This window comes from Calliopsis andreniformis, chromosome 1, assembly GCF_051401765.1.
Source record: "Calliopsis andreniformis isolate RMS-2024a chromosome 1, iyCalAndr_principal, whole genome shotgun sequence".
Taxonomy (NCBI): Eukaryota; Metazoa; Arthropoda; class Insecta; order Hymenoptera; family Andrenidae; genus Calliopsis; species Calliopsis andreniformis.
Window position 1 is genome coordinate 18,239,954 of NC_135062.1, and position 17,881 is coordinate 18,257,834.

Here is a 17,881-nt window from a genome sequence, read left to right on the forward strand (position 1 = left end):
TATCGTTGTTAAATACAGAATATGAACACAAAAAGAATAGAAAATAGCTCAAAGATATTCAAATTTTTATTAAATGTACATTGATTGCTACACGACGCTTTTAACTAACAACATTAAGTAAATAATTTATTCTATAAATACATATTAGAATCAGTCATGAGAAATCGGGAAGTACGGATGTACATATATATGTATATACATACACATATACATATATACATACACATATACATATATATGTATGTATATGACAATGAAAGCATAAGTATCATAAATATCACAATATGTCATGATTACAGAGATCATATAAATGTCATTATATTCTAGAGAGCTGTTGTAATAAATTAGAAGGCAAAATTGCTTCCAATTTGTCTAAAATGTAATAAAATGGATGAGAAAACCAGGCAAGCATTGATCGTGCAACTACACCCATCGTATCAGGATACTGATGCGTTAAAAGCGCTAACAATGCAGTAAAGGAACATAGACCTGCTGTGAATAAAATAAAAAATGGCAACTCCTTTTTGGGATAAACACTCACATCATGAAACGAAGGTAAAAGTTCACGATCCGCACATTCCGTACAAGTCGGATATGGGTAAAATAAATGTCCTCTTTCCAAAGGATACGGCAACATTCTAAATGTACCTTCCCATGTACAATGGAGTAAATTGAGGGCACCTTCCATATGTTTCCAATGAGCAAGATGAAAGAATGCATAAGCTATCGCCTCTGAATCCCCTCTTTTTAATACATGTTCTGGCGGTAAAATTAAAGGTTTCATTTCTAATAAGTATTTTGGTACATGAGGATTAAATTCAACAGCTCTATGAATAGCTTCAACTGCTATCATTTCTGGAGTTGTTAAACCTCGCTTACTAGCAATATCTGTTGAAAATTTATCAGCTACTACTCGCGCTTTCAATAATGCGGCGGTATAACAAATAGTAGCTGATTTCGGTAGACTTATATCGTCGTATTTTGCTAATACTGCTTGGACGTCTGCATATGCTTGCATTTCCAACAAAGCTTCGATTAAATTCTCATGAATATTTAATACATTCATAATTGGTGGAACTTCTTTCGTTAGATCTCTAAACATCTTTACTGCTTCTTTTAGTTTTCCTAATTTTCTAGCACACATAGCTAATCGCCGTTTAATGTATATTAATACATTTGTATCTCTTCTGTGTATGGCTTCTGCAATCGATCCTTGGTGTTGAGTACTTTGAGACTTTCTATAATTATTTTCTGCTACTTTTAACGCCTGCTTCAAAATTTTTTCTGCTTCTACTATAGTAGTAGCTTCTTCTTCTGCTAGCAATATATAAGCAGGTGCACAATCAGGATTACGTTCAAGAGCACTATGCGCTGCTTTTATTCGTACTACTGGATTGCGTTCCCTCCAAGCTGTTTGCATGATTTCATATTCAGCCTTACCTGTTAAAATATTTTCAACATTTACTATCAATATTTAACAGCCAATGGTTATCTGTTACCGTTTAAAAGTCATTTATTACCTGTATCACCCTCACAGGTGAAAAATGTTTGATGATCCTGGGCAGATAAATTCATATCATAATATGTTAACGGTTCTTTATTTGTAGCCCAATAAAATCTTTGATATTCCGCGCCTCGAAACAAATTTATTGGATTACGCCAAACTTTACATTCTGGTACATTTTGTTGATTTGATGTCGATCCATTTAAACCTGAATTACTCCCATCCGATCCACTGTCACCTCCACCAATCCATGGAGAAATATGATTCAAAGATACTTGTTCGATAAAAGATGTTCCATATTTTCTGAAGTACCACCATTCGAAAACAAGAATCAATCCAGAAATTAGAGATGACGTTCCAGTCAAGGCGACGTAAAATTTTGGGGTTAAGGTGCTCAAAAACATTGTAGAGTCCCACATGCTTGTGAATAATAGGGCCATTTATAATACTTCAATACCGAGTATATTCGTTTCTTTTTCTTTATCGCCCCAGGATATACTAATACTGTTGCATGTATCAAAGATATTAATTAACAAACATCAAAACATACTGTGAACGTTGTGTCACTCAGTCCTTAACATATGAAAACGTTACGTCGATTCTAGTCTTTCACTACTGAGAATAAAATAACCTAAAAGGAAGATCTTAACGCTTATGCATTTTTATTCAAATTTTGAAATAATACATAACCGCTTCCATTTCAATCATAAACGTGGTTAGTAGCGGTCATGTAGCGGTAACATCTAACAAATCTAACGTGTACTTCGCCTGAAGTGGCCTGAAGTTGTCGAAACTGTAATTTTACATACAGCGATGCAGCAGCGAGACTTTTCGAGAGTTTTGGCACATTTTCAACATTTCTAGATTTCCACATGCAGTGATTGCACTGAATACAAGAATTTTGACAATAATTCATTTATCTGATTACATCATTAACCTTTGTCATTTCTCTAGACTCTTTTGAAAGATTCTCTGTAAAAAGATTATTTTTTTATTACGTTTGTAATCAGACAATTCTAATCCTTCGTATTCCACGGTTAACCCGATAGTGTATGTTACAATGTTCAGCTATCCTGTAAACTTGCAGGTCACGATGGCTTTGAAAATCACATACGATACAAGCCAACTACTAAAATCGTACAATTAAAAAGTTCGTAATCAAGTTTGAAACAGTTCGTTGCAAAATGAAAAGTTTATTTTTTTTTTTCAGAAAATTACAGCAGCTCTAATTTGAATTCCTACCACACGTACCTAGCGCTGTAATCTTATTTCAGTTTGAATCGATAACGTTGGGTGCGAGAGAAAAATGGTACGAGGGGCCGTGTACCCATCGAACGTGCAATAGAAAAATACATTAGGTGATAGGTCTATTTTATACTTCGTCGATGATTTAAAGGTCTTAATCGATTGATATAATAAACGTGGTAATGGTAAATGCTCGTGATTATTCAATAGAGTTAGTAGAAGATAGCAAACGATTCATTAAATTAAACGCAATTTAGTATAATTAATATAATCTCTATATATTTTATAAAGCATAGTAAATGGTAGCTCGTTTAGCGGAAGTTGCTGTTCTGGAAACTCTAATTTCCGTTGCTACAAAGCAAAAGTTTGTGCCATCTTGTGGTCATATCTCATATGAAAGGACGTTTCCTTTCGTGTCGTAGCTATTGAATTAATCGATACTAATGATCCTTTCTTTGTCATTTTATATCGAGTTCAACGTACTTTTTTCTAGAGAAAATAGAAAAATGATGGAAAAGGACAATAGGTAAGAGAGGAATTGGGGTAAAGAAAGAGGGAAGGAAATACGTTAGAGGTCGAGGGAAAAGGGCAACAGATGTCCTTCCGTATGACGCATGACTCGTTTGGCCCTTAGGTAGGCGTTAAAGTGATAGTGATAGTATCGTTCGCGTCAGTTCGCGTCTCCGTACCTTGCGGAAGTGTTGTTTCTTGCGAAACAAGGTTAAAGTTGTCGTCAGAAAACACGCTCCTTCGAAACCGGTTAGTATCAGCTATGTGAACGAAGTCAATAACATTTCAGGGTGTGAAGTTGAAACGGTTTTACGAAAAATTTTTTATTGCTGCTTTCTTTGTCGTGCTTTCGTTTTGCTTCGCCGATAATATAATCTGATTAAGTAGCTATAGCGCGTTCATCATTGGTCCAATTTGAATTGTCGAGTACTTAACTTTCCGTTAAAACGCATAAAGAACAAATGATCAAGAGGATAATATAGAATAAGCAACGGTAGTGATACATCATTTGAAAGGTGTTTCAGTCAAATCTGGATGTGAAATGTCAAAAAGAGTATGAGAGATTCGATCGATTGAGGTTAAAACAGCAAGAGGAAGGAAATGTGCGAAGTGGCAAAGGATCAGCGTAGAAGATTTCGAGATCAAGACCCGCCACGAATATACAAAAGGGACACCGATAGTTTGATGAACGGGTTTGAATTTTCAAAGTCGACACCGACCTCGCCAACTATTCTTCAACGAGCGTCCAATCTCGAAAAGTATTTTAGTGAACCCGAGTTCTTCGAAAAGGACCGAGAGAAACGGAAAAAAGAGAAAGATCCGACCGGTTGGGAAAGTGTCCCGTTCAATTCCATTCAAAATGATAGCGTCAAAGAAGTTGGTACAGGCGACTCGACCAATCTTCAGAATCACGCAACCACGGAGAATTTATTAAAGGAGCTCGCAGATAAAGTGCCTTCATCGAAGCGTCACGACGATCAGGTATGCGATACAAACTGTCCCTCCCATCTTAGAATTCGCTACATGTGAATTGCGTCGTATTTCGGTATTCATTCACCTGATCAGTTAGAGTGAAACTAGATTTCTTACATTTGATCATAGCAGAATTTTACGAATTAAAATAGGGTATATTAAAGTGAATGATGATCACTTTTACTTTTGATGCTGAAGTAGTTTTGCTAACAATTCAATTACGCAGTCGATTGTACATTTTGCCCGTTGCTAAATAGATCATGCTAAATAGATAGGTAATTGATAGTCTTTAACGAGTAGGCTTTTCGAATTTCTTGAACGTTACGTATGCCGTATGCATTATACACATACCCATTTGAAATGAAAACTTTTTACTATCGTGATCACAGTACTAAACGATACTAAACGATATTTCCTTTACTAGTACATTATACGTTTTGTGTGTGTCTGATGCACATGTGAGTAATTGTATGTACATGTATAATAAAGCTCTATAGAAATTGATAGAATGTTTACTATGCGTACGGTGCAGCTCTCTAAGTACCTATGTATTTCGAGAAAAAGGAAGTGAGTTTCAAAGACCCAACCCAAAAAGTGAAAAAAAGATAGACACTTTCGTTTGAGAAATTGTCAGAAGAAACGTGTTTTCGTGAAATCCAATTCGGTACGATTGGTATCGTACGGTATGACCGCAGGGCCTAAGATGAATTAGGTTCGGGCCTGGAAGATGCGGGCCTCTTCAGTCCGTTGCAGGTTCTTTTCCATCGAATGCCTTCCTTTGTGCGGAATTCGATTTAAGTCGTGCTCACACGAAACTTTCAGTGAAAAAAATGCGACTGCAATTTTTCCATTTTCAACTGACACCTCAAATTCAATTACGATAGAAGTACGCAAAGACCTGCCGAGAGATGAAGTCTGAATATACCTACTGAAAGCTCACAGACGGGGCCATTGGCCGACCGTGTTGAAGTATTGACGAGGAACCTGCTATTTCGGGGTTGTGTAATTATGGACTCTGTGAACACAACTGTGAACTACGACCACAATAAATATTTAATCGGCATTTCAACAATCGTGTTGGTCTGGAACTGTCTGTCCACCCGCGCACCGGCTTTTTCGACAAACACTACTGAAAAAGAAAGTCAACAATGTGGTTCGTCAGATTTGCTGTTCATGCGCTACATATTAGTAATCTTTGAAATTTTTACCACAGTTTGAGAGTAGTTAAAAAGAAGTTAAAAGAGTTTTCCTTATATTCTTCTTGCCTCTCTTGAATGATCCGTTACTCGTAAATGATCGCTCAGAATGCTCATAGAATTTCTGAATAGAAGAAGTTGAAATTTCACGAATCTGCTATACATAGACATAGACCGTAAACGGAACTCGACATTGCTGGAATTTTCGTGGTCGTTTGTGGCAATTGCGGATTAGCGTAGCCGACGCGAAGATTCGGTGTGAAAGCAGCCTATTAAGGTCCGACCTAGCGTGGTGTGTTGCGGTGCAGCTTGCCTGGCAGCTTCAGTTCGATGTTTACGCTCGCGCTTGGAGCATTTTTGCTCGACAAGCGTGCTTCGCGATTCCACCAAGTGTCTTCTTTCCACCTCAAACGTTAACCTTTCCTTCAAATTCTACTTTCTTTCTTTACTTATTCTTAGTGTAACTGGACGTACACCTACATATTTCCTAATTTCAAAACGTTTTGTTTCAAGAAATTGTGTCTGAAGAAACAAAAGTGTGTAACTTTACGAAGGGATTCGCGTGGCTAGATTCTTTATCGGGCATCTGTGTCAAAGGTAACGTCTATGCAATTTATAATTTAAGAGAGTAATAATTTGGAAGGTGAAGTGTTAACAGGTGGCCTTCACTTGTCACGAATTTTGATGAATGAATGAAAGAAAGAGTAGCTGTTCGATGGCAACCCCTATATGTTAAAGTAACCGGTATTTATTTGAATAAAAGAACGCATCGCCTCTTGCGCGATAACGTGTTCTACAATGAAAGCATGCGCGTTGCAGACACGATCTTGAAATTTCGCGCAATAGCGGTGCAGTCGTACTCGTAAACAATAAGTCTGTTGTAAAAATCGTCGATCGAAACATGTCAGCTGAATTCGCACGAAACGATGCACAGTTGCATAATAACGCGTCAGATTATTGCGTTCCTGCGCCACACCCACGGTCACCCTTTTGATCGTGGAAAGAAAATTCTTCAGCAGTTTCATAACATGAAAATCGTTACGCGTGAGCAACTTGAGCCGATTGCGAATGTCTTACACACCTGTTTACGTACGCAGAAAGTACGCGATTTTCGTCAACGAACTTTCTTTACCCACTTGCCTTATTCGATCTATCATTTTCACTTTCGTATCGCTATCGAACGTACCGATATCAAAGTATACGTTAGAAGCTTGACCGAAGAATATCTTCTGTGTTCGTTTCCCGGTTCTTTTGTCGTTTCGTTCGAAATTCACAACACATCTATAAGTTGTGCATGATAAAGAAAAAGGAGGACAGAAGATTAATGCGGTTAAATAAAAATTAGCTTTTTCTGCTTGACTACGATTAGGTCTGAACGCATTTAGAAGATTTTTTACTTTGTACTATGTACACATATTGGAATTGAAATAAGTAGGCGGCACGAAGGAACGCTACGCGATAACTTCACCTACCGGAATCTAGTTTCGAACGCCGCGCAACCAGTTTGTCAGTTAATTAATGCCGCGAAACTGGTAACCTGCGCTCACAAATTCTATCGAATCTTTATCCTGTTCGTTGTACGTACCATGCTCAGCTGAAGATCATTCAATTATTATTCATTTATAAATTTCGTATTATCTCGGGTTAGGCTATGGCTGGCATAGCCACGATCGCCGCAGTGCCTTGGAAAATCGTCCTCTTGATTTCCAATTGCTATAGTAGGCAAGTTACAGCTTATATCTATTGTTCTATCGATTCGTTCATATAATAAGAAATAGTGGAAAGTTTGAGAATTGCCAAATTGCTATTACGTTTTTCTCGTTACGCTTAGAGTGGAAATTAAGAGATTCCGATTGCATCGTAAGTTCATCGAGAAATTCGCACCTAGTGTAATTTCTGGCACACGTAGCAAGTGCACATTTCTAAATGAAACGCGAAGCAAGAACGTCCGCTGACTTCTACTCTTTCAACCTCGTAGGAAGTAATTATTGTCAAATTAATCTCAGCAACAGTCTACTGCGGTGTGCAGTGAAGCGAGAGTCAGGCAAAAGCGCACTCGCCATTGTTTCAGTTGCATCGTAGACACTGTAGTCAACTGGATTTTAAACTTAAGTACATATACACATGTATGTGTATATAATATGTATTTTTTTTCACCCTTTTTCGAAATTTCTCTTTTTTGCTAGTTAGTATGCGACAAATGAATTTATTAATCACTCGAGTCGAGGTTATTGGCATCGAGGCTTATCGAACAGAGCTATAGAACGATAAATCAGTCGCGTGAATCGTAGTTTATTACGTGGTGTATTGTATATTGTCTATGAGCTAAGACTGAATCGTTGAATCGTATGTATATTTCGTAACATTAATTTACTCTCTGATTAGGCGGCATGATACCACGAGTTTTATGAACGCCCAACAAATTGAGCTAATTTACTATAGGCGGCAAATGTTTGCAGTCGGTCTCATTTTTTCCAAAGCAATCATGATTTTGTATTTTACTTCTGACATAGATAAGACCCAGGATGGTGTCCGAACTATGTTTAAAAACAATGATCGGCGTTTTTCGTTGAAATGAAATTATTCAGTTTCATGTGTAAATTACGTAGTGTACATACCAGATTCGAGATACACATTTCTTTGAATCACTGGATGGGAGATAAACACATATATGTATATTCTTAAGCGTTGCGATCAGTGAATCGAAAAGAGCCTCTAGTTTCCAGCTTCGACAATTTTTCGTTACAACGAGTCAATTATTTTTTTTATCGGGATGAGACTGGAACTACCGAACGAGAATAACTTTTCGAACAATGATTGCTTCAGTTTATTTAACGGACAAAAACAGTTATTTCTTTGACCCGGCGCTGCGTTATCGATCTAACTATTAACGATGGGTAGAATGAACAGGGAACGAGATAATTTTGATAAAGAGTCAGTGAAATAAGCAACTAGCATGATTGTGTAACGAAGCGAGAGCGGGTGAGTTATTGTTTGGCCACGTTATCGTAGCGACATAGAAGCTGAATGTTCAAGTCGGGTACCATCTAGCGTATAACCGCTTAGCTTTCTAAAAATAAAGCACATTGTAATATGTATTTTGTTCGCCGAGAGAAAGACTTCATGGTGCATTTAAGACGCAAGAAGCGTTTAACGTGGACCCAACTCGCGTGGAAAATGTCACGCGGTAGACTAGACGATTTCGCAAGGGTGCTTCGACGAACTAATTTGCTGGCACACTCGCTCGCGATTTCCCTTTGAATTTCTTACTGCCTCAAGTTAACTCATTCGAGATTGATTCAGTTCGACTCGGCATAATTCGAGAAAGAATTTCTATACAATTTCTATACAATTTCTATACTTCCGTTTATATTTTCACATGGGAAAACAACTGGCAGCAAGTATCGAACAAAGAATACTAGTCCACTGTTCAAACCTGTATTTCTCGATAACGATGCTCCAAGGTTCTATTGTCCGAGTCATTCTCTCATCGTCAGTAAGAAGATAATCATAGCGAACGATAGGGATTTCCAATGAAAAACGTGAATGAAGAACGGTGGCTATTGTGAGTTACGAAGCCCACGAGGACATCCACATGCGCGTTCCATCGACCCCGTCGCGCGGTGTCCATTGCACTGGCCCCGTCAACTTCGGGGAAAGTAATTATTGGCGGATTAACAGAGAAACGAGCAGTTACTGAGTCCAGGAAGGACTCTATACCTATAGAATAGAAGAAACGCTTCATAGGCTTGATTGTTTGCGTTGCTGTATTATGATCTTATTGCCGTAAGGACCGTGGCGCCGAGTTTTATTTTCCTGAACAAGAAAGAAAGTGCTTTCGTTCTTTGCGGATCATCCGTCGAAACGTTGATTATAAAAGCAGTAGGTGTATGCGTAGGTATACATATGTACGTATTCATCTGTAAGAAGAAGCATTGCCGAGTGATAGGCAGATTAAAAGGTAGTAAGATAGTGTACGACGGCTACTGAAGGAAGAGAGAAGCACTATCGAATAATTTGTCCCGCTCGGAATTTCTCCAAGGCGCAGTGCGTTTCGGTCGATCGAGCCACTCGACTGGATGTTCCCAAGGTGCGCGTATCGTACGGTTCGTTCAACCGTTTAGAAAGCGAGCGTGTCGGTGCAGCTTTGTCTTTTCGCCTCCTTGGGAATCGAGCAACGACACCGAATCTCTCTTCTCTCTCGCTACCGGCAGTCGGATTTCGTATTTCCGCGCATCGATAGGCCCCCTAATATCTGACCTGCGGGATTTTTCAGATCCATACGTATGTTTAGTACTGCACGAACACAGGAGTCCAGCTTCTTTTTTTCGAATATTCAACGAGCATCTATTTTAGACGCTATTCAGTTTCAGTTCTAATTACCCGCATTAAAATTTCTCCTGTTGACACGGTGACACGGCGAGCACCGTGAAAGCGTTTCAATTCTTCTCGCCATAGGTAGGATCATTTCTCGTATCGTACCGCCTGTATCGCAAATCTATCCCACTTATACTTAAACTTTGTTCGTTCTTGCGTTAGAATAGAAAATAATGATAATCGTAATTGAGCATATTTTCGATTTATTTCCGTAATCGTTGCTCTCGTATAACAGATAATAGATAGTTCGCGATAGAGCGCGGGCGTTTCGTGGTTCGTGACGGAGTGGGCTTTGAACTTGATCGGTGTGGCCGGTTCTCGAATCACGAAGAGAGTGAAAGTTCGTTGATCTGTGCTGCAGGTGTTTTCAACGCAAATCTCTTTTTCTCGAGGAGACGCGGCGGAGGCTGGCTTACAGAGCTGACTCGATTTCGATCTCGAACCGGTCGACCCCTCCACTTCCAAAACAGATGCACATCGACATCTTCGAATCAACGGTTCTCTTGCACGATGCACGATAGATAACACGAACGAGCTCGGCATTCGCTCGTCAAACTGTGAAACGCAATTCTTTTCCTTTTTCCTACAATTTCCTACAATTTCCTACAATTTCCTACAATTTCCTACAATTTCCTACAATTTCCTACAATTTCTTACAATTTCCTACAGTTTCTACGCTCGCGAATTTACTTCCGATTTATTTCCTTCCCTCCACTCTCCAATTCAATCGAGCAAGTGCGTATGTATACTGTTGCGTCTTTCAGCTTCGCCATTAAGTTGAAGAAGCTCGAATGCGCGAGTGGCGACGTAAGACTGGCAAGTAGGAAGACTGTTGGCTGGTGAAATACCGAAATGTTCGTAATCGTGAAATTGAGCGTGTAGGATCGGAAGCGTGACCGATAGTGTAGAAGAGCGAGCAAGGAGTCGGTACCCGTTACAACAACGCACATGGGACATACCAACGCGAGCAGTAAAACGTGCTTCGCGCTTCGTGCTTCTCTCTTTTTCTCGATCCTCCCCTTCTCTGATTCCACTCGTCTCACTCGTCTCACTCGTCTCACTCGTCCGTCGTTGCCCTGTCTCTCAGTTGCCGTGCTGCGCTCAGCTGCGCTCAGCTGCGCTCAGCTGCGCTCAGCTGCGCTTGAACGAGCGGCAAGTGTCTCGACAGTCTCGTCATCGTCTCTGTCTCGCGCAAAATATTATCTTTTCTTTCGCTTTCGTCGAAGCCGAGCATCCTACTATGTACATTCGTGCACGTATGTATAGTCGAACGCTTAGTCGCCTAATCAACTCCAGGGAGAAACGATAATGACAGGGACGAGAGTTTTCGTCCTGTAACGCAAGTTAGCTGACTTATTGCACGCAGAAACTTCGACACCTTCAAAACTTGCAACGTTTCGAAGATATTCCACCGAGGAGTTTACTCGTTGAACTGTTTCGAAATACCAGCACGCATCAGTGACATCGTCGTCATTAACCGTTGCGTCACTTTCCAATCCAATCCACCGAAGACGATTGTTGGAAGAATCAACAGCTGTTTCTTCGGCTCGTTTCACGAAACGGTTTTAAGCGGCTTCGTCTACTACTAGAACGAAGAATAGTATGCGAAGCAGGTTTTTGCAAGAATTAACAGTGGCGATGGATTCCGCGCATTTCGATCATTCTTGCGTCTTCCGCACCGCGATGCGCCTTTTGCTCGACGTTCTTTCACCTTCGCGAATCATGCTGGAACACTCGTTGATGTGTTTCTTCAACGCAAACGTGCTTGCGTTTCATTCAATTTCAATCAATTGATTTTTCAAAGAATTCATTTTTTCATCGGGACTACTTACCACCTCTTCAATTATGAGTAACTCCATCGCGATAGATCGAGTAACAAGTTGCATTTGAAGTTCAGGAAAGTGAGAAAATCTCGAAACGGAAGAGCTTATTGTAAATACGGGATTCAGGGCAGTAGAACATGTTTTCTCGCTTGTGCCTGTCAGGTCCGTTGCGAGTACAATGAAGTAACCATCGAACGATTTGATCTTTCGGTGAAAGCGCTCGGAGAATTAACTTTTATTCCGTAACCTGTCGAAGCTGAACGAAATTGTTGCTCGTTAGAGCAATAGCTGGCTATCGCTGCTGCTTTCGATTCGCTATCGCTGTTCAGTTTCTTCCGTTACTACGTACGTTTCTGCGAGAATCTCATCGAAACTAGTGGCAAACTGACATAGAAACGAACTCTATGTCGCGATTGATCAGCAGTGGTAACTTTCGACAAGATTTCTAGTTCGGACAAAGGAAGTCGTCAAAAGTGATTTTTCGCACAGTTGAAGTATTGAAATGCAATGTTCATCGAGACCAATTAAAGGTGAAAAGCTTGCAGAATGACGCGAGAACCTTCGCTTTCTAAATAGTTTTCCATGAAGCTAAGGAATCTGTCGAGAAAATCTCTCGTCACGTGTTATAAACCAACTGTTACACGTATAATACAGGGTGTTCGGCAACAGGTAGAAACGAATTTAAGGGGTGGTTCTACGTGATCAAATAAGACGAAGATCAAGAATGAGAAAATTGCGCTTCTGACTTTTTGTATTTGAGTGGAAAGGTTTGAGTAACAGAGTCTCACATTCGCTTATTCATCTCTATCATGGGTTTTATGATCGGTGGATCGATCAGGTAAGCGTCATCGTCAACACTTTCCTTTACGATACATATTCGAAAGACGCTACTCAAAAGACAAGATGCTGATCGTAGAGTTCGAAAGTTCGAGAGAAAATTGTCAAGTTGTCGGTTTTCGTGCACCTGTATGCCTGTACCCACGGACCCGGCCGGCCTCTGTCAAGTTCTAGCTAGCATCAAAGAGATCTGTGACAAAAGACGACCTACAAAAACGTCCTTACATAACAGCGACCCTAGCGAGCGAGTTCTCGTGGCTGCCTCATCTGCGACGCGACGCGACGCGACGCGTTGTCTTTGGGACTCCTGTAAAAGAACAGAAGTGACAATGCACAAGTAGGCTAAAAGCAACTTCTCGTTATTTCTTCTCGAGTGTTCTCTTATAGTCGACAAGTTTCCCAGAGAACTTTAAAACTGAATCAGATAGACACGTTCAAAGTTATTCAGATTTCTAATCGTGTAAGATAATATACCGATGACTGATCGAATAGTTACGTTACGATATTTAATTGCGATCAAACCATCGATTGCGCCGCATTTCTGTTTACTTTCGCTCGCTTTCACTCTCTTCTGCCTCGTTCTACTCATCCAACGACAGAGTTCCAATTGTTTGAAGTGAGGCGCGTAGCTTCCGGTAGATAAAACATAGCGGTTAGTTAGCATCAAACGTTAAACATCTAACGTCTAACGCTTATGTAAAAGACTCATTGCGATGTAAGAAAAATGCAGCAGGGAAAACCCGTTGAAAACGTGTATTGTATATGTAAACTTGGTTTCATGATTTCCTCTCGACCGCGATCCCTATCGAGTGTCGATATCGAGGACGGAAGTTTGTGCGATAACTGAAACTTGTGAATTCATGAACAAAAAACGTTCAGGCTGCTCGAAAATACTTCTCGATTTGTGATTCGCGTTGTACTTTTTGATACTTCATTTAAACAATTTGTCGACATGGCTGGCAATTTTAGTACGTACGTAGTTGGCGAAAAAAAGCGAATGGTTGATTTTGCTGGAAAGTATAATGATCGTTCGCGGTAGTTGACAGTTCTAATGAGCTCTGACGGCCATGTCTGCGCCGCGAACGAACCAAGTATCGCGGTGAAATCATCGATGACGAGTCATCGAGAGAAACGGTTTAACGTAACGTGTCGAGGATCGGAGTTTTCGATTTATTGTTTGGGTCAGCAGACGGTTCACGATGGAAATCTTATCGCCTTAAGAAAAAAGATGTCACCGACCGCGTCGCGTCGGTTACGTCTAATGTTGTTTTTTTTAATCGTAATTTTTCAACGAATTACGTGTTTCAGGTGATCTCTAACGGCGGTTCGAAGGGCAACACGGGCAGTTGCGACGAGTTAACAAACGGTGAGTCACTCGTCATCGATGCTACTTGTTTTCTTTCGTTACTGTTGCAACGATTCTACCATGATAAAGAGCTCTAACTGGTTCTAAAGGGGGCGGCGTGTTAGATCTGTGTTGGAGACTGACGTCGGTGTCGGTACGACGCCTTTGGTTTCATTGACCGAATCCGCTCTCGCTACGGTGTTCGTCGCACCGCTAAAAAAGAATGTTCGACCGGACCGCAGATCCCTTCGCCGCTGAATCAACTCGACGCGATAAGCGTTTTTAATGTGACATTAACACGTATCGTAACTTTATTCGTTTATACTTATTTCAATTTTATCCTATTCATTCGAAAGGCATTAAGCCCTGTCTTTTGCGTGCGAGATAGATCTCTTGCAAGTAGCAGAAGAAAACGCATGAATAGAAACGAGGTAACTTTTACACTTGAGCAGAATTTCAAAGAGCAGAATTTCAGTAGAGTTATACGGATCGGCCCTGTCTGCCCTTTAGTCATTATCATCTGTCGGAGCGGTCACCGCATTTTCTCACGCTACTTCAGCTGCTTCTTACTCGCGGTGCAACGATCTCCCTCCCTACCCGCGCACATCTGCCTCAAAATTACATCCTGACCAGGCCAGCTCCGTATTTTTATTTTTTTCCCCTGCTTCATTCGCCATATTTGCTCGTCACCCCTCGCTTTGTCTTTTTTTTCGGACATCTCGTATCTGAATCGAGCGAATATTCAGTCTGAAGAATAGAAAGATTGCAACCATTTATTATAATCGCATGGGGAAACGATTAAAAGAAATAGGTCGATGTCGATATATTAAACGAGTGACCCCATCTTACTTTCGCCACTAACCGCTTTCAAAACTTCTTCAACGTTCATTTAATTACCTATTAACTAGATGATGCAGTCACGACGATGAAATAGGACCAATTGACTTTTAATAAAAACCTGCTCTATTGTTGACGAGTACAGAGACGAGTCTTGCTTTTAACTTTAGCTTCTTTGGTCGCGTTAAACTGTCCACGTTCGCATTCGTCCGCGGTGTATGGCGCTTTCGTACGTTGTGGACGACACGACACGCGACGTCGCTCGACGAGGAACCTAATTTCACGAATCCGCAAAAGATCTGCTCGTTAGAGGCAACGTAACGACGCGCTTTGCTAGATTTTTCGCTTTGCAAACATCCGATTCATTTCCTTTTCAGTGGCTCGCGAGGGCTTTGCGAAAGTTCTTGCGAAAGTTCGATTCTCTCGATTGACATTATCGTGAACGCGCACGAGTCGTTAAACACGGATTTGCAAGTTTACACCCCTTGATAATTCTGCTTATTCAATTCTAGATGCTTTTGCTAGTCGCTATTAGAAAAATATCGCTATTCGATTTTATTCGATTTTATTCGATTTTATTCGATTTGAGTAGATTGTTTACGCTGTGCCAGTTTGAGAGTAGCAAATCAGTAGGAGGTACAGTCCGGTGGTGCAAGGTGCAAGTACTCATCCAAATCCAATTAGTAGTGATGCGAAGCCCCACGCAAAGGTATATAGAAAGGTTGGCGGTTTGATACGGAAACAGGCCAGCCGGAAACGCCTCCAGTACGATTCGTCGTGATGTGCGAGGAAGAGGGTTCCGTGAGGGCGAGAATAACCCTGCTCGAGGGTGAATAAAACCTTAGAGACTCTACTCGTGGCGTTGTCAAATTGAAAATTAGTCGAATACACCCGTTCTCGGAAGCCGCGTGTCATGATAGTGCTTCGCTCATTCATTCTAATAGACTATTCGATATCTATGGATCGTCGCGAGTTGTTTATCATTTTCATTCTTCGCGCTCTCGCTTCATCGAGAGTAGTTGAGATAGTTTTTTATGGGATATTTAAAGAGCGATTTACTTTTTCAGGGAGAAGCATGGCACCGGTGCTGGGTGTACCGCCTCCGCCACCGCCTGCTCCTCACATGGGACCAGACGGCTTGATCTTGCCAAGGAAACCGTACAATCCCTACCTCACTTCCACTAATCATAAGGACCTTCGGAGAGAGTTACTCTTCAATCAGAAAGTGTATGCCCATACAAAGTAACGTTTTTATCTCTTAGATTTGTACGTGTAGAACGTGAAATGCGAAGAAAAGCAAAAGAGTTTTGGTGGTGGGAAAAGTAGAAAAATGATTATAACTATGTTAGTGTGTACGGTTATAACGTGTCAAGCTATCCTTTATGACTCATTACCACCAGTTTTTACAGTTTAACTGCGCGGTCATTAGCCGATAGAAATTCAAATCCGTTTTGCTCATTGTAATTTTCACGCGAGCAATGATTTGCGCGTGTAATTAGCTAATTGATGTTGGCCTTCGTTCTCTTCCAGAGGCAGAAACGTATTGAATCAGAAGAGCGAACTTCAACGAGCACTCGAGAAACAGAGAGAGGCTGCCTCCAGGAGGGAAGCTGAAAGAAATCGGGAAGAAAATTATAAGGACGATCCTAGAACTGCGTTGCAAAGGGCAATCGAGCAGAGGGCGAAACATATAGAGATGTCGGTAAGCTGCTTCTCTAGAAGAATTTATCAAGAGGACATTGATGGTTAAAAAGGACAAAAAAAAGAACGAGATTAAGACTCACACTTTCTGAAAATGTTTGTTTCAGTTAGAACAATCGCAGCTAGTAACGGAGCCACTGAGTAACCCTTTGGTAACGGCGAGGGCAAAACTGAGATCGCGTACAGATTCTCAATAAATTAAAAACGAAAGCAGAGAGATGAAACGCGCAGGGAACAAAAAAAATCTGACGTGTCTGTGATGCAATCAGTGCGTCGCGAGTCGGAGTCCAACTGCGTTTTATCATTTTTTACCACCGTGTACATACATACATACATACATACATATGTTATACATAATTTGATAAGAGTTCACTAATAAGTAACAAAGAGTCGAGCAGCTCGTCGTCGAGGGAATAACCGTTGCGTCTGAAGCTGACGAATTTTTCCCTTTTAAGTATCCTTAACTGTGCTGGTACATTTCGTAAAAGTAAATCAGTTGCCTTACTCTTCCAAAGCTGTCAAATGATACGTACATACGAGGACAAGTAATTGTGTCCTCTGAGCGACGTCGAGCCTGATTAGATAATGTGTTTAGCTTAGTTAAGTACATCGGTACATCGTTCTTCGTGATTCGTGTTGAAACACGTACACCGAAGGGGAGGGGGGATGGTTTTGTATTCACGCGTACATACTCCACAAGGGCATTTGTTATTGCATCAGGAAACTCGCAAATTTAGTTTTCAACAGACGATGATACTTTGCCTCGAGATCAGCGTTCATCGTTTCTGTACAACTGGCGATGCAATAGACAAATTGAAATCATTATCGTACTCAACGAGTACCTAAAATTCCAAATGACAAAATAACAAATAATTTTGAGCAGCTAAGTGAATCTCTAAGCCCATGATGTGTAGACGCGGCGGTCTCTTAGAATACAAAATAGAATTGTCGATGACAAAATAAGCCTTACGGAGCACTTTAATAAGTAAAACAACTACCTCGATCATTGATCAGGTTCACTCCATATTTTGTTACGTGCTCGAACTTTCAAGGGTGTTCTCGTGCAAACGCGACTACGATCGGTATTATAAAAGAAAAAAGGAACACTCCTCGTAGATTCTAATAGAGTTGAAATAAGAATGCGTAAATTAAGAAACTGAAGAAAGAATTGTGAAGTGTATTAGATATTGTATAGCTTATTATCGTGCCTGAATTTGTATCGAACTAAACGTGAATATCAAAGTAAATACAAATCTCTTCATCTCGCTATAAGGCGAAACGGTAGAATCATCACACTGGGACCATCGTTCATTCACGGCGTCGCTCATTAAGAGCGGAAAAATTGACTCAGTGTTCCCCTACAATTCTTTTCAATCACCTTCATTGCTCTATCTTTCGTCTTTGTTGCGTCTCGAAGAGGCAAAATAGAGGAGATGAAAATGTCATCACTAGGTAAACATAGAAAGAAAAGTGCACTTAGATTGATAAAGAAACAAGATAGACTAATCTAAAAATCGTTTCCAAGAAGGAAAAG

General features: G+C 40.5%; 2 protein-coding genes across 2 annotated transcripts; one reads left to right on the forward strand and one right to left on the reverse strand.

The window, feature by feature from the left end:
• Nucleotides 1-148: 148 nt before the first annotated feature.
• LOC143179581 (protein ST7 homolog) lies at nucleotides 149-2,147 on the reverse strand. The gene is made up of 2 exons (XM_076378879.1): nucleotides 1,521-2,147; nucleotides 149-1,440 (listed from the first exon to the last, which is right to left on the reverse strand). The coding sequence occupies exons 1-2, from the start codon at nucleotides 1,942-1,944 to the stop codon at nucleotides 317-319; spliced, it is 1,548 nt and encodes a 515-aa protein (XP_076234994.1). The 5' UTR covers nucleotides 1,945-2,147; the 3' UTR covers nucleotides 149-316.
• A 1,219-nt stretch (nucleotides 2,148-3,366) lies between these two features.
• Nucleotides 3,367-16,593, forward strand: LOC143188487 (uncharacterized). Its single transcript, XM_076392822.1, has 6 exons — nucleotides 3,367-3,508; nucleotides 3,775-4,240; nucleotides 13,773-13,830; nucleotides 15,714-15,873; nucleotides 16,177-16,348; nucleotides 16,455-16,593. Exons 2-6 carry the CDS (start codon nucleotides 3,860-3,862, stop codon nucleotides 16,542-16,544), a joined length of 861 nt encoding a protein of 286 aa, XP_076248937.1. The 5' UTR covers nucleotides 3,367-3,508; nucleotides 3,775-3,859; the 3' UTR covers nucleotides 16,545-16,593.
• The last annotated feature ends 1,288 nt before the right edge of the window (nucleotides 16,594-17,881 follow it).